This window comes from Epinephelus fuscoguttatus, linkage group LG8, assembly GCF_011397635.1.
Source record: "Epinephelus fuscoguttatus linkage group LG8, E.fuscoguttatus.final_Chr_v1".
NCBI lineage: Eukaryota > Metazoa > Chordata > Actinopteri > Perciformes > Serranidae > Epinephelus > Epinephelus fuscoguttatus.
In genome coordinates, this window is record NC_064759.1 from 14,744,115 (window position 1) to 14,766,375 (window position 22,261).

The 22,261-nt window shown below is 43.4% G+C and overlaps 1 protein-coding gene across 1 annotated transcript; it reads left to right on the plus strand.

The window, feature by feature from the left end:
* The first annotated feature begins 2,596 nt into the window (after positions 1-2,596).
* On the plus strand, positions 2,597-10,822 carry LOC125893647 (uncharacterized). Its single transcript, XM_049584424.1, has 3 exons — positions 2,597-2,646; positions 3,618-6,035; positions 9,739-10,822. Exons 2-3 carry the CDS (start codon positions 3,642-3,644, stop codon positions 10,096-10,098), a joined length of 2,754 nt encoding a protein of 917 aa, XP_049440381.1. The 5' UTR covers positions 2,597-2,646; positions 3,618-3,641; the 3' UTR covers positions 10,099-10,822.
* The last annotated feature ends 11,439 nt before the right edge of the window (positions 10,823-22,261 follow it).

A 22,261-nucleotide genomic window follows, 5' to 3' on the forward strand; every position in this document is an offset into this window, starting at 1 on the left:
TTCCTACTCACTTTCTGTGTCGATATTTATTCTGCTCTTATATTATGGACCACAGGAGGTTATTTGTGCTTCTAACAGTGAAAGGAATCTGAACAGGTCGTGTGTGCATCCCTCCACATCTGCTGCACCACCCATGGGTGAAGATGCTGCCACCACCTCTCAGCGGAGAACAAAAACGATGACCATGCAGGCAAAGTTAGCCAGAGAAATTATTGAATATGAGCATAAAATGACATATCTGAAGGAAGAACATGAAATGAAAATGAGAATTCTGCAGGCTGAATTGGGAATAAGGTTGGAGGACTGAGCTATGATCCAAAAAACATACAGTAATGAGACAGATGTGAATCGCAGCCACAATGAACAATATGATTTGTAAAAACTAAATGTTGTTTTGGCACCACTCTGACAAGTGTGCGTATGTCAGTCTGTGGGGTGATTCTGTGGAACAAACTGGGTGAAGAAATAAAACAAAGTTAAGATAACAGACAGTCAAAAACAGGGACACAGACAGTGTCTTCACAAAGTATGGAAATGATCAGAGGGAATGTAAAGCTCACTACGGATAAGACTGTTATCGGTATTCTCAATTTATTCATATTAAGAGGTGCAGTGGTGTAAATGTGTGGCTGATCGATTGTGAGGAGAGTGTATTTGTGTAATGGCCCGCTTAATGATGAGGGCAAGACTAGACAAGCTTGTTGCTTCTTCCTACTCCTTTTTGGACATGAAAAGTTAATTTATATTTCTCATAGTAAGACTGCTAATGATTTCATTTTTGTCTCTGTTTTGTAGGTTTTTTTCCTACAATATATTCTATTTTAGTTTTTTTGAAATGTTGAAATAAATCAAATCAAATCAACATTATTAAGCAGAAGTTAAACCTGCCTGCTTGTAGGTTTAATTTAAGCTTCAGTTCAGTCCTAGTGTAGCTCTGATGCTCCCTCTCACAGCTGGTTTAGTTAAATCCAGAACAGGCTAAATCTACGACTATCTTAAGATATGTCTGTGCAAGTTTCTTTAAGTTAAGAGAGCTTAAATGAGCATTTTAGTCTGGCACCAGGCCTTTCTGCACCCTGATGAAGACCTTAGGGTCGAAACCAGTCTGTGTTTTAACATAAGCAGCCATGTTTTGACATAAAGACTTTTTAACTTAATTCAGATGCATCTGTTCCTGCTCCAGTTAATTTTTTCTTTCCATGTGCTGACCCTTTTCGATAAGAGCACCTGCATTTTTTTCTTGAGTATCATGTGATAAAGACGCTCCTCGAGCACACTGCTATCTCATTCTTCTAAAGCTACGTCCCTTTAAGATAAGAGAGCTTAAATGAGCATTTTAGTCTGGCACCGAGCCCAAAGGGACCCTGAGACCAACAGCATGATGAGGCTTAACCCAGGTGCTCTCATTAAGTCTCACTTCACACGCTAACTAAGCCACGTTCATGAAAGCCATTTAAATGTTCTCACGTAACTAGTCCACATTAAGGCCTAGTCCTGGCTCAAACTAAACCAGGGGTGTCAAACTCATTTTAGTTCATGGGTGGACCAATAAAACCATCGCACAATAACCTTTAAGTAACATCAGCTCCAATATTTTAACCTTTTTGTGTACTGAATTACAAGTACATTCTGTCGACGGTCATCCTTTTACCAAACAGAAGAACCACCTGAAAAATAAGTGCAATTTCAACATGTCTCAGTTCTCCCACATTCAGTCAGTCTACTCCTCACTGTTACTACATGTGCATTCATCCACACATCTCCTGATACAGATTCTTTTGATCTGAAGCAGCTGGTTGACATTATTCTGCACAATGTTCAATAGCTTTAAACATGGTCACAGTAAGCGACAAATATAAATCAGTGTTAAAAACTATACAAAAAATATATATTTTAGGCAGCTATATAGATGAGGAAAGGTTGTGTTAAGGGAGTGCATATTTATTTTGTATTTTTTTGACTGTAAATAATTATTACTTATTTATTTAATTGGGTGGTAAACAGACTGGTGATAGTTGTATATTAGTTGTAAATAAATTTGGGGATTTGTTGAAATAATATATGAGTTACAAGAAGAAATGCAACAAAGGGGTTAGGGACTTCTACCTACATCTTTTCTGACATTATCTTTGTCTTTGTTTTTTTCAAGTATTCATTGTTATATCAGAGAGCTGTATCCTGCTCAGGGTGGAAAAGCCTCTGGAGCAGAGTTTTATATGAAGCTGGCATTGTTAAACTTGCTCCTGAACCCTGCCACCTCTTACTCTAGTCATGTGATTGGCCGGATTGAAGCCTTTGGCGGCCGGTTCTGGTCCACGGGCCGTACGTTTGCCACCCCTGATCTAAACCCTGTCAGTGAAACCAGCCTAAAGTGTGTGAGTTCGAGTCCATATTGCTCCATCCCCATCCTCCTGCTGGCTCCTCTGCTCTGCCTCCCGTCTCTGTGACTCTCAGGCGCCACAGTGAGCCTTTCTGTGCAGGCTGCAGGTTCAACCGTACTCATAGGCTGAACATGGCTACTGGTCGGACCCGGTAGGCTGCGACACCATAGCAACTCCCCTTGACCCCTCCCTCCCTCGGCATTCGCAGCATCACCCTTTACACTGCACAGTCATATTTGGTCCTCCGGAAATATCCACAGCACGGGTAAGCCAGTCCCTATGCAGCGAGTGTATGGGTGGAGTATAGTTTAAAATACAGTTTTAAATGTATCGACAGGGCGTCCGGCGCGTCCTCCGCCGGCTCTGACAGCACGGCTGCGATAGAAATGACAGCGCGCAGGGAAAGTTTGTCCTGAAAGCTGCCGGGGTTGCGCTCTCGCTGCCTCGGACCCTCGGCTCTAAAATGGCTGGCTGTAGGTCCGAGGAGGCTCCGGTGCGAAGACACGGATCCGCTCCACACCGCGACTGACTGTAAATATATATTATATTATCCGCTCCGAGCGACGCGTTAGCGACGTCCCAGGTCCGAGAGCTGTCAGGGCGCACACGCACCACAATAATATTTCGGACCTAGGACTGTGCGTAATGGCGTCCTCCGCGGACACTGCTCCTCGGCTCACCCCCAGACACATCTCACAGCAGGCTTGTATCTGGAAACCAAACGGAATATGAGTGTTAATCCAAAGCGAAATCAGACGTTTTATTATTTATGTTGCATGTGGATGATAGAAGTGTGTGTGTGCGGTGTGTGTGTGTGTGTGATCGCTCACATCAGGACCCGCAGCGTTTCCCTGAATGATCGGCGGCTCCGGTAAGAAATTCGCTGAGCTATAATTTTGGATCATGCGAGGTAACCAGCACAATTAACAGGACGGGGTGATGTTGAGGAGGAGGAGGAGGAGGAGGAGGAGGTCAGAGGAGCTGCTCAGCATCTCATGGAGGCTCTGTCTTATTTACAGCCTGTTATCAATATCGCAAACCATTGATTACATTAACGATTATTGGCTTGTGCACTAAACTTGACCCCAATAATCACCACTGAGAGACTGAGAGTTGCTCCAGCCACCCCTGGGTATCAATGAGTTAACTTCCATCACTAACATTTAATGTGCTTATTGTCATTTTAGATTTGTTGAGTGAGTTTCTAATTTATGACTCTGTTCCTTTCTTTAATAGAAATATAAATGGGTATGCCCCAAAATGGATTCTCAGTTGGCTTCAGTCCTGACCAGTGGCAGCCTGGATGTCCAAAATGGCAGCCGGTGTGCAGAGGGATCAGGGCCAGTGACAGAGGATTTTTTGGACCAAAAGGAAAAAGCCTCACCCAGTACTGTACCACCAGGTAACCTCCAGCCGTGCCCTGTCAGAGCAGCAGTGACCACCAGGCAGCCTGCTCCATCAATCAATGGGAATAAGCCAGAGGTGGGCGGGACTTGTAAGCCAGCCTCTCAGGAAACGAGTAAGGTCGGTGGGTTCAGACAGCCAATCACAGTCAAGACTGGAGTGCCTGTGTTGCGCAGCCAACCAATCAGACTCAAAATTGTTGTTCCCCCACGGTGCAAGAGGCCAATCACAAACTCTGCCATCAGCCTGACCAAAGACTTTGATCGCTCACATTTCAGAAGACCTGTTTCAGCTGGAGCAGAAAAAAACAAAATCCTCATATCTGCTGTTAAGAGTGAAGGAGAGACCAAGGAGGATACTTATCATAAGACTGAGGAAGCTAAGCCAGAATCATTCCAGGAGACACAGGCAGAGAGAGGGGAGGAAATGTGCAAAGGGAGACATGTTTCGGGTGCTAAAATTATTCCCACAGATGGGTCAGAAACTCCTTTAATCTCGGGCACTAATACAGTTAAAATGTTGAGCCTGAAAGGGATTAAGGAGGAAACCACAGAGAGAGAAGTTGAGGAAAATGTCCCTCTGATTTTAAAAGAAGTGGACTTGAAGTCTTATAAGACGTTTGATGAGGCGGGAATGGAGGAACAGACCGAACCGTTGGACCTGAGTTTGCCCAAGAAAAAAGAGAATCGAGAGAGGAGGTGTGAGCGCTTCCTGGATGACTCTGGCTGCGAGAGCTCTCTGATTATGGAGGTGGATGAGTACGAGGGAGAAGGAGACAGAGATATAGTAGAGGAGGACGACGATGGCGACGGACAGGGCTCTGTGCTGCGTTTGGACGGCACAGACACGCTTGAAGACTCTCTCCTGTCTCCCTCTTTCTTCTCTACCTCTGTCTTCACCTCCCTGTCCTCGTTAGACTGTGACACTGAAAACCTTCTTCTCATAGACGACCAGGGAATCCCGTATACTCTCAGTCCCGACGGACTCAAAGTGCCGCAAGTCGATGCTTCTACGTCAGAGGATCAGGCAGAAGGGAAGGGGTCAACGTCAGCAGAGCCTAGCCTCAGCCAAAGTTTAGATAATGCACTAAAGGCACCTTCTGATAGTCCGTACCCCGCACCAGCACCTCCTACTGAGTCTCCATCACAAAGTGTTGATCAGACGAAGACTCCGGAAGTCTTCACAAGTTTGATCACAAGCTCAGATCCATCGAAGGCCGCAGAGCCGAGCGTTAAATCTGTTCAGGAGGCTGATGCTGTTAGATCAGTGCCCACCCAGCCCATTCAGGTCCTCTCCAACCCCTCTGCTAACACTCCTATCCTCCTCCTGTCCTCCTCCTCTTCCTCTCCTCAGCTCTCCTCAGCTCAGGTGGGTCTCTCGCTTCCCCTCTCAGTCGCTCAGACCTCCCCTGGTGCTTCCACCCCCATGTTCCTCCTCCTGTCCTCTGTGCCCTCTTCCTCTGGTGACTCCACCTCTACCTCCACCCCTATCGCTGTCCTCGACCCCTCCACCGGTCAGTTCACAGCAGCCCCCGTCTCCCTCCCTTTGCCGTCCAGTCAGGTCGGCACGCTGGCACCACCTCTGCCCGCGCTGTCCCACCCTGTCATCAGACTGAGCCCCAACAACCCTCCCGTCATCCTGTCAGGAGTGAACACCATAAACTCTGACTCTGTTCTCACCTCTCTGACGGTGCGCCCGTCCTCTCCCGCTAGTCAGAACGACCGCCACAGCGCCACCCTTCATCCTCAAATCAGCTCTTCCGATTCAAACCCTGGAAGCGAAGCCATATCTGCTGAAGAAGTCTCAAGTGAAAACAACAAGCCATCAACTTTTACAGCCTCCTCTCCGCACCCGCAGTCTGCTAGCTTGACCTACGACCCCTCAGCTCAGCCCAGCTCGGAGGCCCAGTCACCAGCCTCAGAGTCCCGCTTTGACCCGACCGACCTGCACTCAGAACATTTACCTCTGGACGACCATCTTTACTTCTCCAACGCTGCTGCTCCCCCCTCCCCTCCTGTCGGACCCGTCCTCCCCTCCGATAAGCTCGACCCCCTCGACCCGCTGGATTCCCTCTCACCGGAGGGGTCACCCAACACCTTGGCCTCCCGCAGGGTGCTGTACTGCCAGCTGTGCCCACGGGTCTTCTTTTACCTCTCTGACCTTGAGCGACACGCCATCACGCACTCGCAGAAGAAGCCTCACGTTTGCCAGCAGTGCGGCAAAGCCTTCAAACGCTCCAGCCATCTGCAGGTCAGTGACAAGCTCGACAGTGACTGTTTGACCTGTAATAACTGACTTTTCGGCCACTTGAGAGCAGTGGGTACACGCCAAGAGCACAACTCCGACATTTAATCACCTGTTAAGTTGATATGTCAACACACAGTTGCTTATTTACACATTCAGCACACATGGAGAAACATTGATTTGGAGTCATGTTTGTGGCCACCTGATGGATAAGTTCAATATTCAGTTGGTTTTCATAAACTCCCGAGGGAAATATCTGGCTCTTTAGCTGCTAAATGATCCACTGCGTTCACCAGCTAGTTGTTAACTTTGTCAGGCTGTTGTTTGGTGCTGAGCAGGTAGAGTACAGAGGGGGTTTTTAGAGCTAATAGCTGAAAACAGCTGCCTGCTGTTTCAGGCCCCGACCCCATCACCTGAATTAATCTGGGCATTGTTCATTCCTGCAAACCACGGATATGTATTTGTACATTTTTTTTGTTATCAGCTTTTCAGTGTTGTTTTATATTACAAACAACAATCACAATTATACACAACAATTTCCCCCATCTCGGCAACTGGTTCACATGAAATAATGATAATAATACATAATTGACATTAAAATGAAAAGAAAAAGAAGAAAGGAATATAGCTATATATTTGATGAAAGATAAAGATAGCAGTAAATAGCATATGTGGACTATGACTGTGCGAGCCTCTGATGAGACAACAGATCTAAAGAGGAGGTATCATTCAACAGGAGCAGCTTTGGACAACATGACACTCGAACATTAAGAAGATCAGATAAAGTTACAGATACCATTTTCCAAAAACATACCACCCCTGAGCAGTTCCCATACATGTGAATAAAAGACCCTGTGTCACTATAAGGGCAGAACTCGTAGACAGGAGAGGGTATAAGGCTCATAAGATGAAGCTTCCTGGGTGTAAGATACACCCTATGTAGAAATTGTGATTAGGATTTTTGGAAGTACCATCTGAATTGTTCCAAACTGTTAACCAGCAAATGTCATCCACCAAACAGCTTAGAGCCCTACTCCAGATTTGATGGATTGTCAGAGGTTTGCACGCAGAGTTTAAGAGTGAATAAATCGTAGATACTAAAACTTTAGTTCGGCCTCTCACATCTAGCAGAGAATGGAGTGGATGAGTTGTTAAAGCTACATTGCTAATCTGAGCCGAAGGTAGAAGAAAAACGAACTTGTAGGGACATTGTACACGGCACACAAATCATTAAAAGATCTTATTCCTTTGTCGTAACATACATCTGACACCTCGTGTAGACCATTGTGAGAGCTGAAAAGGGGCACCTCCTGTAAGATTGAAATGATTAAATACGGGACTATAAGTGCGCCATTTTAAAGAGGTCTGAGTGTGATTTTTTTTTTACCAACCGCCATGTTGACAGTATGTTACATTTTATAAGTAGATAGATATGTTGAATCTTTTTGTTTCTTTACCTTCACCAGGGATTAGATAAGATTTTATAAATGCGAATGCCATTATCGATTCTGCTTATCGGTCCGATTCTTAATGGATTCTTCTGAATGTACAATTTTCTGTTTGGGGAAAAAAGTTGACCTACACAGGTTTAAGCATCAACACACCTGCTTTATTATCTCTGAGTTTGAACACAGTGTCAGTGAAATTAGGAAGTATTTGTACAGCAGCCATTTTCATTTACATTTTCTTTGCCAGTAAAAATCTTCTCAGTCTGCCTACGTGATTATAACAGGATATTTACGCTTGGTAACGGCTCGGTTAGGAAGATCACTTGTGCATCGAGTGTCAAATACATGAAATTCCTGAAATTTAAACCCATGTAGCACAGAAACATCTTTTAGCACGTGCTGATGTTTTCATCCTGACTTGAGATGATCTCTTAACAGACATTACAGCAGCACTGTTGTCATCTGTCTTCGTAAAATGAAGCCACACTTTGGACTGTTTTTTTTGACTCCTTCTTGAAGGTTTCCAGCAGTGTAGACTCATGAGTTTGACATCATTGTTTTATGGCATCAATAAAAGGAATTGAAAAGCTTGTAGGCACACAAATCCAGTGGATCAGACAACTTGGAACCAGTTCTCGACTCCCTTCCCTCCCAGACACCACTGTGGTCAATGTGTGGTTGGGTTTAGTCACAAACCCATTTGATTTGGATTGAAAAAAACATCATTAAGATCCCTGGTTTGGTTGCTACAAACACAGCTGGAAATGTCACTGGTCTCAAATAGTGGTCTGCTGTTTGTCAGCCGTCTCTCCCAGGGGTTAAGTCATCCATCTTTCCCTCCTCCTCGTGATTAGAAACTCAGCTAATATACTTGTAATCTGAGGTTCATCACTTTAGAAGTATTGATATGATACATATAAAACATACAAATGTTTGCAGGGACATACAATGCCAACACTTCGCTGCTGCTCTCTCTGCCTCAGGCTTTCCTCACTTGTGCATAGAGGGAAGAGGGAGTGCTCTCTCTGCCTTGGGCTATCCATGTAGGCACGTGGAAGGGCAGAGAGGTTTGCTCTCTCCACCTTAAGCTTTCCATGCAGGTGCGGGCAGGGAGGTCCCAGAACAGAGCCATAATGACAAATATCAAATTGCAAATAAAAATTAGGTTTTGTCTTTGACTAAAGTGGTCCAGACTGAACTGAGGAAAATTACTTTAAAGTGTTTTGACTGTCCAGTCAAATGTGTTATAGGTTAAAAAAAGATAGTGCACACATTAAATAGGTATTCATTAAGTCATTTTTATGCCTAAAAACTATGATCCGTTATTTGACCAAGGTAATGCACAGGGCAAAGTGTAGTAACTACAATTTTAGGGTCTTTTTCTTTATGTGTTTCATTTATAGATTTCTGATTTAAAAGTTTTAAGAAAAAATTTAAGCAACCCTCAAGTATTATTTTGTTATAATATTGACGTCATCAGGTTTGACCTAACTCAAGATTTCTTGATATTATCATCAACTTTACCACTGCTCTTGCTGTGGTCATTGTCACGTTATCATTTAATTTGTCATTAGCATCTTCCTCATTCTCACTTTCACCATTTCCTTACTGTGATTTTCCTTGGCCCAGTAGCATCCCAAATCTCCAGGAACCCAAGACAGAGCACAGTAACTACATTTACTGCAGTTTGCCTTGGGTTTTAGTTGGTTTTCTACTTTCTCTAGCCCAGTGGTTCCCAACTGGTCAAGCCAAGGGTCCAGATTTCTCCTTAGTCATTAGTTCAAGGTCCACACAGTTTAATATATTCAGCGTTATACTTGCCTTTGGCCATGTCTTCGAGCTAGTTTGCTGTCTCTGTTGAGTAGCTGTCAGTAATTCAATCACTCTACAACAGGAAATGTAGCTTCAAAATAAAAGCTTGTGCCGTAAATTCACTGCACTTCAAAATAAACAGTGTTTTTTTACAAACTTAACACGTTAGCAAGACACTTGTGGTCCACTCAGAATGGACCCACGACCCACCAGTTGGGAACCACTGCTCTAGAGCATAATGAGATTGAACTAGGAACTTTTGTCACAAGATAGGACAGACATCCAAAATTTCAGTCATAATTCCATTTTGAAAAATTGTAGTTAACTGCAGTTAGCCTTTGGAGGGCAGCGCTGCTCATGTAAAAATATAGATAACAGCTGCATTAATTAAAGTATTGAGTGATATCTTCACTAATTATTGATCAAATATTTACTATTTTCTTCACCAGAGACACAAGCACATCCACACAGGCCAGAGGAACTTTGTGTGCCCCATCTGCGCCAAACGCTTCAGGGAGGCCGGTGAGCTGCAGCGCCACCAAAGGGTCCACACTGGAGAGAAGCCCTACCAGTGCCAACTCTGCCACACGCGCTTCGCCGAGCGCAACACGCTACGCCGACACACCAAACGCAAACACCCTTACCACCAAGTAGCCATGGAAATGCTGAATGAGAGAAGAGACAGAGGAGGCGGAGGAGGAGGAGGAGGAGGAGGCAGATCCGGAGTGCAGGAGGAAGAGGAGAGTGCTGAATGGTACAGCTCCACTGTGTCTAATTTGGATAACTCAGAGTCTGAGATGGAAACTTAAAAGAGTTCCTGCAGACAGACTCCAAAGTGGAGGGGAGGAGGGCAGGGTGATCGTACGTAACTCTGGATAGACGCTAAACTTTCCTTATTAATTAACATTCAAAAAAGGGAGCGCTTGCAATATTTATTTCAATGTTTTTCAGGCTAATTTATTTATATGAATGTATATTATTCCCTTGCCATTTAATGGTTAAAAATTCAGTCTTCGACGTCATACATGATTTTGACATTAGCTTTCCTGTATGAAAAAAGTGTCATATGTGTATATGAGAGGGAAAGCTCAGGCTTGAAATCATGGTTTTTATGTGAGTTCAGAATATTAATTGGGCTGCTAACTTGAAGTTGCATTCCCGTACAATCCAATATAAAACCCTCAAGTGCTCAGAAAAGAAGGATAACTTATTTACTCTAAACGATCCTCTGCTCTAGTTGTGTATATAAAGAGTACTATTTGTAAGAGCTGCACTTCTGCACTATCTTATGTGAAAGATGTAATCTATCTTTCTTACCGTCAGAGACACTGTGAGTCATTTGCACTTGTTTTAACTCAATATTCACTTTTTTATTTTACATTGTGAAGGAGAATGCTTACGTTAACTTTGGTTTTGTATTTAATTCATATCATGTGAGAGTTTGACCAAATGTTTTTGAGTTATTCTAACATAAACACTATATTCTGATTTTTTTTTGTTTAATGTGAGTTATGTTAACTTATTTGAATTAAATTTTGTCAACTGTAACTGAATCTCTGTCCCATCTTTTCTAAGAAGGGTGTAGCTGCAGAACTGCTCGGGCCCACCTCCTCTGTTGGACCCTCCAGTCCCCAGTTTTATGATGGCAAAGATGGCAGCCAGTAACATCTGAAATTGTCAGGATCAGGATACGATAGCATGCCTGGTAGTTCATCAGTTTGGATAAGCTACACGACCTCCACCAATAACACCAAGGTAAAAAATATAACATTAATATTTTGATAAAGAGTAGGGCTGGGCGATATGAACAAAAATTCATATCAGTTCATATACCAGCTTCACTATAACTCGCAGCATTCACAGACAAACACTTGTCTTTATCTGGACACATTTTCCCCACCAATACAACATGCTAACGTTATTAGCACAAGCCTAGGGCATTTTACATTGTGTAAATTAGTCTAGCAGCTAGTGAGCTTTTCCTCTTCTCATATGAAGCCAGGGACAGCAGCAACATTTAACAAAGGCAACGTTACAAAATTCAGCTCCATTACAGCTCACAAGGCTCAGTGACAAAATAACTGTCTTATGCTAAACATGTTTTCCAAACAAATACAACATGCTAATGTTACTAGCACAAGCCTATGACATTTTACATTGTATAAATTAGCCTAGCGCATAGTGGAGATTTCCTCTGCTCATATGAAGCCAGGATAAAACCCTGAAGGATAAATTACACACAAGACTTAAAATGCTATTTTTGTTGAGGCTTTACTGTCTTCACAATTTATTGTTCATCATCTGTGAAATTAGAATAAATAAAAGCTTTGTTTCCACTGAGGGAGGTCTGCGTCGCTGTGAAGTGTACTTAGATTTCTGAGAGGGAAAGGGGGAGAGAGAGGGGATGACATTCAGCAAGGGGCCGTGGGCTGGAATCATATATGGGATGCCTGCTCTACCCACTAAGCCACCTTAATGATCTAACTTCAAAAATTGTAATGCATCTCTGACCCAGTGTTTAAAGCTGGGTCACCTGCCTCATATTGAGTAATATAAGTCCTCTGGCTAAAAGGGTGACATAAGCAATGCAATTTGACTGTACCTTAGGGAGATACTTTAATGATTTTTTAACTGTAAATGCAATCACCAGAAGTAAGAAGCTAACGTTAGGCTATAAACTACACCACGGTTACATGACTTCATCTAACCTAAAACTTATTCCAAAAAACCCATTGACTTTGAGACAAGGGAAACAGGAGTGTAAAAATGTTAACTCATTTCCGGGTTATGAGACTCATCCTTGCACCACATTATATATAACCTATAAAATAGGTAACGTACATTAATCATTGTGTAACATAGCTAACATTACAGCAGCCTCTCTCTTGCAAAATGTTGAACTGTAGCTAGGTCAGGCGGTTTTTGTCTCCCTAGCTAATTTCCCTCTTCATGAAAACTGTATGGAGGGTTAATTTTTATAGAACTCACCTGTTTACTTTTTATTAAAGCTTAAGTTTTGCATATGTAAGGGCAGGCCAATTTGACTGACAAGCTGACAGTGTTCACAGCTTTTCAGTGACATCCACCCCTCGCTCCTCCAGAGCACTATCCTCTTGCTCAAATATGGTCATTTCTGGTTCCACAAAAAACCAAGATGGTGACCTTGAGATGCCAAACTCAAATTGTGAGTTTCAATACCCATATGGTCATACTATTTAATATGCCAAAAAAAGATTTAGTGTGTCCCAATACATAGTATGTCAAAAGCAGTATGCCAAAAATACCAGGATGTTCCACTACATCTGGTCTGATTTTGCAGAATTGCAAGTCAGCATGCTTTTTTGGCTGTTCTGACCCACAGTCCTCTGCACAACAGAAGATTCCTCACATCAACTGCGCTGCAAACAGATGACAGCTTATTGACAGCTGACTGACAGCTCTCAGAAGCTGCAATGACGACTGCCAGCAAAAGTGATGACCAGTCAAATGGTAATAATAGGAATATTAATTGTTTAGATGATCAAAGTAATCATAAAGGTTACAAACAACAAAAGAGTATAAGTATCAAAATAACAGTGACTGAGAAATGTAATTTTACTGTGGTGAATATAATATGTTATAATCTACCTTGTAGGCAGTTATACCATAAAAGGTAAAACTACATACATTGCAAACAACAGCAGATCTCTCCAGGTTGACCTGTGTCTCTGGTAAGCTCTTTGAACTGTGTTTTGTTTCATCCCCAAAGTAACAAATATATGTGCAAGAGGGTCAAAGTTCAGGGCGCATTGTTATGAGACAGTAGTACATCCTGATTGTGTGCATACTCCATGCAAAAATGCATACTTTTTTATGGTAGTTGCTGTACGTACTAAAAGTAAGAAGAGTGAAAATTGTGCAATTTGGAGTGCATCCATAGATTTATGATAATACCCACATACCAGATGCCAAGATGGCGCAGATTCATTTCAGTGTAGCTGCTTGCCCGGTGCATACAAAGTTTCTACTTCTCGGGTTTACTTCTGTGGTATGTGGCCCACTGAATACGTTCAAGTTTGGTGTTTTTCCTGCTAGCCCCACCTGCGAGTTCCTGCTCAGCTTATAAGCTTGACATTGTGATGACATCACAGAGTTTAAAAATGCTTTTCTCGGCTTTAGGAAAGTTTTGCCGATATAAAACCAACATCGATGAAAAATTTATAATAGAAAGAGTCATAACTGACCTTGTTTGCAGTCCGAGGCGTCCTGTCAACAGTTTTACAGACATCTCTTTCATAATGGTGGTCTATGGGGAAAATGCTTTTTGGCAATAGGCTGCAGGAGATTTTTTCGCTGCAATACTGCAAGTGGCCACTGAGGAAAATTAACTTTATGGCTGAGCAGCATTCTTGGAGGCAAGAAGATAGGATTCGTTTTTTTTTTTTTTTAGCTTGGCGCCACCTAGTGTCAGTGGCGTTGTGTCGCACTGTCGCAACAACCAAATTGACCGTGGGGATCAGAGATAATCAATAAAATCTAGGCTGTAAAGCCACCGGTATACCTCTATGTATATGTAGAATGAGAAGGTGTGTGGACACTATACTAAATAAATGAGTAAGAGGACCGAGCAACAAAAAAACAAATAGTAATGCAAATAATTATACCAGAATGCACAGTACCAGTACAAACACCTCACAGTAAATTATACCAATATGTACAGTATCAATACAAACAACAGTAGACACAGTGGAATTACACCAATATGCACATGTAAACAGTCCTGATTCGAGAATAAACAGTACCGTATGGAAACGATGCGGCCGGTTGGAGCTCAAATTGAATGGGAAACAAAGTTCAGTGTTCACTTAGCTGGGCGTAACTTAGCTGGCCGATGTCTGTCGATAGCTACCTCCGTGAGAAGAGAACAGAAGGAAGGGAGGGAGGTATCACTGTCCGAGGGCTGCCGTAGAATGGCAACGAGGATGTCAGCTGACCAACACTCACTACCTGGTCCCTGGTTGCAGCGATTTACAGTGCTGGCCAGCTAGGAATGAACTAGCAGCCAGTACAGTACAGTCCTCTCTCGTCTAGCTAACATTTAGCCATGTTACTTACTGATCCATCAGAAAGAAAGCTAGCTGGACATTGGTGTTAAAACCTCTTTGGTCACGGAGCTCCCTCCATCTCTTGAACACCTGACTGAGGTTTACTCTTGTTTTTCCTCTTCTTTTATCACTCTCCTTTTTGCTCTTCTTTGCTTCCTCAGACAGAGGAGCTCGTTTTCTTTCGCTAGGCCATTTATCACTTGTTTCGCTAGGCCATTTATCACTTGTTTGGAAACAAGTGATAAATGGCCTAGCGAAAGAAAACGAGCTCCTCAGACAGAGGAGCTCGTTTTCTTTCGCTAGGCCATTTATCACTTGTTTCCAAACTTTGTCCGTCTGTCATTGTGCTCGTGACTCAACTATCTCATGCCTAACTCCTCATAAGGACCAGCTCCAGTCCCTGATTGGCTGACCGACCAATTTTGCAATACATGACGCGTTTCCTGCCGTAAAGCAGATTTTTTTCTGCGAAATTTTGGAAGATTGCAAAGCCACTAAGTAACCTATGTAAACGCTGATAGTCTGATTTTACTGTGGCCACTACCCTGTGCAACCCACATTATTTTCATAATGATATATCTAGGAAAAGATGCTATCTGTTGCCTCTTTAAATTGGCTGGCCAGTTAGCTAGCTAGCTTGCTAATTCCCTCTCATGGTACATTACAAAGAGAAAACACTGCAGCTGTTAAATTAGAATCAGTTAGGCACCACGGTCCAGGGTGTACCTCACCACTCGCCCAATGTCAGCTGAGATAGGCTCCATCCCCCCGCAACCCCCAGCAGGATAAGCGGTTACAGAAATGAATGACTGACTTAGTGACATACAGTGAATCCACAATACGAAATGTAATGTGAATAAGACTTAGAGAGTTGATTGTGTGAACATAATTTCTGCCTGAGTCATGCCAGATAGATTTTCATTGGTAATAAAGCCTACAGCTTCCATGCTTCCAATCTACAAAGTCCAGGGTCTGTTGTTTTGATTGAGAGACCCCTAGCGAGGATTTTCCCCAGTGCAGGAGGTGGGCCTGAGCCTGGAGCTCTGCAGCAGGACCCTATTGTCTTTTCTTCCACTTTGGTGTCTTTTCCACACAGATGTTAAAAAAATTGAAGTATATTTGATGTGGCTTTTTATATTAATCACATATAACTCTCCTTGATAATGAACACTGGGGCCAGGGTCCTTTATCTCTCCTCTAATTTAAGATGATCCTCGGAGCTGATTCCTTTTTCTATGTTAATCACCAAAGACGAGCTCAGACTTTACATGGATCTTTGTGAAGGGAAAAAAAATTAAGATACCTGATATATATCTGCTGGACTGCCTCCAGGGAGTAATTGAGTTTGTAAGACAGTCCCCTGTTTTTTGCACACTCTCAATTTTCTGCTCCATTTAAGCCACGGAGCCTAACAGAGCTTGGCTCAAGATAAGTTATTAAATACTGTATCGCTCAAATGGCCTGACTGGGTCCTCGTGGCTGTCCTATTCCTTATTTCTACACCGGTCATTGTGCAAATAGAGATGCTGTGGTATGCTGAAAGAGACCTGCGCTAAGCTTCATTGTGTTTTATTTTGGCAAACTGACTTCTATTGAGGGTCAGTGGAAGGAGAGAGGTGCAGAGGGTGCAAGGAGCAAAGGTTAACCAAGCAGAGAACGAAGAAATGTGCTGCTGACGGCGTGTTCTCAGAGACAGTGTAGAGTATTTACTCTGGTAAAACTGAACGAGCAAATACTTCATGCATATTTCATTTTTTACCTTTAAGTGAATGTTTAACTTGTGACTCAGAGGAGGTCCTTATAAAAATGACTTTTGGTCCCCAAAGGACTCACAGGCAAATTATAAATAACACAGTTGGATACAGTTAATATTTTCAGCTGCCATTTATAGTGAGGTTTCTACTCATTTCATCCATCCATCCATTTTCATCCGCTTATCCGCGGCTGGGTCATGGGGGCAGCAGGCCGAGCAAAGCACCCTAGACATCCCTCTCCCCAGTAACACTTTCCAGCTCCTCCTGGGGGACCCCAAGGCATCCTGATCAGATGCCCAAACCACCTCAACTGGCCCCTTTCAACACGAAGGAGAAGCGGCTCTACTCTGAGCTCCCTCTGGATGTCCGAGCTCCTTACCCTATCTCTAAGGCTGAGTCCAGCCACCCTTCACAGGAAACTCATTTCGGCCACTTGTATCCGCGACCTCATCAAAAGCTTTGCCTTTTGGTTCAGCTCCCTCTTCACCATGACGGACCACCACAGCGTCCGCATCACTGCAGAAGCTGTACCAAGCCACTGATCCATCTCACGCTCCATTCTACCCTCATTCATGAACAAGACCCCAAGATACTTGAAGTTCCTCGCTTGAGGCAGCAACTCTCCCCCAACCCAGACGGGCAATCAACCGTTTTCCGGCAGAGAACCATGGCCTCATACTTGGAGGTGCTGACTCTCATCCCGACCGCTTCACACTCGGCTGCAAACCACCCCAGTGCATGCTGGAGGTCACGGTGTGATGAGGCCAACAGAATCACATCATCTGCAAAAAGCAGAGACGCGATTCTGAGGTCCCCAAACCGGACCCCTTCCTCCCCCCGGCTGCGGTCATCACAAACAGGATCGGTAATGGATTTATTAGTTTTTTTAAGTCTGGCTCAAAACAACACTCACATGCTCATATGTATCGGAGTAATTGGCTGCTGTTCTTGTCCATACTGGCTGTTAACAGGCTCACTTCATAATGCAGTGACAATGTTCCAGATGGAAGTCCACAATCATGGTCGAGTCCAGCTGAAGCTCATATGAATCTGAGTTTGACCAAACAGGTTGGTATCTTTTAAGTTGCAGTCTTCTTGGAACAAAATTAATGTTACTTTTCAACACAACTCAACATGGAAACAATGTTGAATCAAAAAGAGGAACTTTCGTACTAAGAAAACATGTTTTCACATATAGTCCTTTTTAAATGAAGTGCACTCAGTCCTCTTAAAGTGCACCAAAAAGTGGACCAACAGAAAAAGGAACTGAGTTCTTTTTGTGTTCACATTGTCAGTTTATTTGAAAGAGGACTCAGTTCTCTTTCTGGTCAACTTCAGCTCTGATGGGGCCTCTGTACTCTTTCTGCTCACATTATGGCCTATATATAATATATATTTTGACATAGTTTATTCATTCATTCATTCATTCATTCATCTTCTAACTGCTTCATCCTCTTGAGGGTCGCGGGGGGGCTGCAGCCTATCCCAGCTGACATCGGGCGAGAGGCAGGGTACACCCTGGACAGGTCGCCAGACTATCGCAGGGCTGACACATAGAGACAGACAACCATTCACGCTCACATTCACACCTACGGGCAATTTAGAGTTATCAATTAACCTAGTCCCCAATCTGCATGTCTTTGGACTGTGGGAGGAAGCCGGAGTGCCCGGAGAGAACCCACGCTGACCTGGGGAGAACATGCAAACTCTGCACAGAAGGGCCCCCACGCCCGGGATCGAACCGGCAACCCTCTTGCTGTGAGGCGAGGGTGCTAACCACCACACCACCGTGCCGCCCTTGACATAGTTTATTTTTTCAATTTGACATGGTACTGCAGTGTGTTTATGAAACCCTTCGCTTTCAAAATAACTTGAAAGTGGAGTAAAACATTAGTGTTTCTGTGCTGTAGACTGTTGCCATTTGGTGTATTCTACATTCCACATCTGGAGACGTGCAGTATCTTCCGTTGACCGAACTACTCCTCAACCTGCTTCCTCGCAAGAGTTACAGGCTGACATGGTTTTGTCTGTTTTTTTCAAGCATCCCAGTGCATTAGCATGTGATCTAGAGGGCTGAATACAATGGCAACGAGCAAAGGTCTAGACACTGGTGGTGGTAGAGGTGGTGAAGGTGAGATGAGATGAAGATGTGGAGAAGATGGAGAAGTGCTGATGATCTGGATGAGCAGAGGAATGAGCCTTTGTTGAGCTCGTCCTGGACTCTGGATATGATGGCTAGAGGTGAACAGGGTGGAGCAGGGTGCGACAATTCTGCCTAAAATGATGGCTGACAGCAGCAGGGGAGAGAGCAGATTTAAAATTTTGCAGTAGAATCCTGATTGGCTGATAGAGATTGTGGCAAAGTTCGATTGGATAACTAGTGAACACATATAGTCAGCTGATTAGAGGATTGTGAATGGATGAGCTCAAAGACGGTTTTCCTGATTGAACTTACGCTGAGTTCTTCTTGCACAGAAAATCGACACATCGACAAAACCTTTTCAATGTGCAAAATGCTTGTAAGTATTATTTGTAGATATGAATATGAAAAGTGAACTTATCATCAAGGATCTCTACTCGTGTCAGGCCATTGTGGGCAAAGTTGCAAAAAAAAAAACCAAGCAGCTCTACTTTATGGTGACATGATTTACACTATTGTTGCATCCATTTGATGAAATTCCAGAGTCCAGATTCATTTTGGTTAACTTTTTCTAACTTTCTATATTCATTTTTGTCTTTGTTTAGCACCTTCCCCCACTTTTGTTCTATCTTTCTTTTCAACACAAAAATTCAGCAGTTATTCTGACTCTTTTTGTCAATTTAAGTAAGTAAAATGTATTAGCGCTTTTTGCAGACAAAGGTCACAAAGTGCTTTACAAGGGCAATATACGAAAAGAAAGAAAACATTAGGACAAAGCGACTACAAGAGTCACTTGGGTAGAAGTGCACAACTAGCACACTATTTGCACACAGAAAAAAAAGTATAAAGCTGCCAGGAGCCAAAAATACAAGAAAAATGATACAAGTAGCTATTAAAACTTATATTTTTCTTGTGATAATCACCCTAATAATTGAACATTATAAGAGGTATTGCTTCATTTTTTTTGTACACACAAAGAAGACAGCAAAAAAAGAAAAAGTAAATTATATCGCAGTCTATTTTGGGGTTGCAACTAATCATTACTTTCATTGTTGATTAATCAGTCAGTTATTTTTTCAATTAATCAATTTGTTTTTTGGTCTGTAAAATGTCAGAAAATGGTGAAAAATGTCAATCAGTGTTTCCCAAAGCCCAAAATAACACCCTCAAATGTTATGTTTGGTCCGCAACCCAAATATATTAAGCTTACTGTCACAGAGGAGTAAAGAAACCAAAAAATATATTCACATTTGAGATGCTAGAATCAGAGAATTCGGACTGTTTCTCTCTTAAAAAATGACCCAATTCCACTAAGTGATAATCAAATTAATTAGGGATTAGTTTAATAGTTGACAACTAATTGATTCATCGTTGCAGCTCCAGTTTATTTACATGTTAAATTATTGTGCCCCAATAAATCACGAAAAATATGAATAATTTGCAGTTCTGAAATGAATGTCCTTTCAATAAATTGACACAAATGAAACTGTGAAATCTCCACATTATCACTTTCAGCTGTTTCCCTCAGCTTGTCTCCACATGACATATGAATAAAGTTATGTAACTATAATTAAATATTATTCAGTGTGTTCACAGATGAATAGACAAACTCCAGAGGGTGCCAAAAACAACCATTCCCACATGATTATTTTGTCAATAAATGACTGTCTCACTGTGTTGACATTGTGTTTTAGGATTATGTGTACCTCAGTAGAAGATTTAATCCATATTTCCTGTTCATAATACTCACTCTGATGCCCTGCGAGGCAGCACAAGCACCAACTTGACTCTGTTAATTTAATACTTACACTTACAGTTCACCCCTCCTTATCTGTCCCGTGAAAGATGTGGCCCTAACTAACGAGTGCTCCTCGCCGTCTTGTATGAGACGCTTATTGAAGTGCTGCGTACATATTGTTAAGGTCACTCTGAGGCTTCAGCCATTAAATCAATGCTGCTCTGTCAGTAACACAAAACAGATTTGGGTCCCCTAATTGACACCACTGGGCTGTTGCATCGCTGAGCCTACAAGGTCCTCAGCGCATGATGATGATGATGAATATGCAGCCAGCCGAGTGTGTGTGAGATCAGCAGTCCAGCTGGAGGATGTGTGTGTACAGTACAGTATGTGTGTGTGTGCACGGGGGTTGGTGGCTATCCAGATTGCACACAGCTTCAAAGTGCAGTGACTGACAGACAGATGGATGATGGACAGAGTGCGGACAGAAAGCTGTGTGGTCTCTGTGTGGTCTGTGTGTGTGTGTGTCTGTGTTTGTGTTGCATGAAGTGGAACGGGCAGCAGGGCTTGTGAGTGGCACGAGGCACATGGCCAAGTGATTGAAGTGATAAAGGTAGAGGAGGAGAGCAGAGGAGAGGAGAGGAGAGGAGAGGAGCAAGGGACGGGAATAGATCCAGTGATGAACGAGCAGGGAGAGGCAGCAGATGTAATGAAGTGTGTTAGACTGGTGTGTTTCAGCTTTTTACTCTCTTTGATACATTTGGCACTTTGATATGTTTGTTGTGTATCTGCTCTGATGCATCACAGACGTCCCATTATCCCCACTGAAAGCTAAAATGATGGAAAGCTAAACTAACCATGGATGGATTTCTTTTTTATTTATCTCTTTGTCATTGCGCGGCTCAGCCATGTGAGGGCACACTCACACTGATGATGTGTTGCATGTGCCGGCTCATTCCCTATGCTGCTTCTCAGCTCTCAAATGGTGGAGGGATACAGTACTTCTACCCAGGGTGAGAGACAGAGGAGAGTGAGCCTGGGGAGAGCTGGATCTACATTCAAACTCTGCAGTTTCAGCTGCTAAGGAAGCAGGTTTGACATAAATATGAAATTGCCCATGAGTGCTCATATTATTCCGAGCTGCCTCTGAGCCTGTGTGCTGCATATGAAGGCAGGGCCTGTGCAAAAAGACGAGTCCAGACTTACACAGAGAAATATGATATTTCACAAGGGAAAGGTTAAGAGCGTGCAAGCCTCCTCGTTCACTAGACACAGTGCAGGATTAACACTATAGTGTCTGTGTGTGTGTGAGGGAGGGTAACAGGTGTTAATCAGAGAGGGAGCCCAGGCTGTAGAGGAGAGGGTGTTTTCTGTGGAGGGGCACCAGAGGAATAAGCAATTACATCATCTTTCCCTCAATACTGTGCCATGCTGTCAGTGCAGGCAGTGTTTATATGTGTGTGTGAGTGTGTGTTATGTGTGTTTGAAATGCATTTGCAGGGCAGGAGAGGAAAAGCTGTCAAAGGTGAGATTCTATAATGACGAAAAAACGCGGACGCACTGCGCAAATGGCACCTGAAAGAGCCGTCCGTCTATAACCATGTATTAAATTAAGGTTCCCATTCATTTTGTGTTCCATTAGTTGTCCCATTTTGTTCCATGGCAACCGTAATTGGCCCATGCCGTGCTATCTCTGCTCCGTGTTCCCCGATTAGTGGATCTCCACGTCAGAGGCTTTCTTTCCACATCAGATAAAATGGCAGCGACCTCCTTTTTTTTCCCCCTCTCCTCTGTTTTCCTGTATCGACTCCAGCTCTCTTCCTGTCCCCCATCATAAAGAGTTCCCCCACTGTGTCGCACCCGCCCTTTCCACTCTAACTTCTGCCTCACCCTCTCTACCTCCCCTCTCTGTCTCCCCCACTCTCTACGACCTGCTGAACCAGCACACACCAACCTGTCTGTCAAATCAACGGAACAGGTGCTCCAGCTACGACCTCACTTCCCCCACTTTTTCCCCCTCTGCAGCCCTAAGGCACTTGCACACACACACACACACACACACACACACACACACACACACACACACACACAAAGACACACACATGTAGAGAGCATACGCATGTAGGAAAACACACTCCCACATGTTCTACCAGGTTGTTTTGGAGGCTTGGGGTGAAACTCGGGAGATTTTGCTCGACTGGTACATACTGTAAGCTACATGCTGACGGACACTGACTTACTGACTTGTGAGTCTCA

What these genes read in the sequence shown, in the direction of transcription:
- LOC125893647 (XM_049584424.1), top strand. Translation starts at nt 3,642, where the DNA reads ATGGATTCTCAGTTGGCTTCAGTCCTGACCAGTGGCAGCCTGGATGTC. An exon ending in AACGCTCCAGCCATCTGCAG is followed by an intron (nt 6,036 to 9,738) that starts GTCAGTGACAAG and finishes TTTCTTCACCAG; the next exon opens with AGACACAAGCACATCCACAC.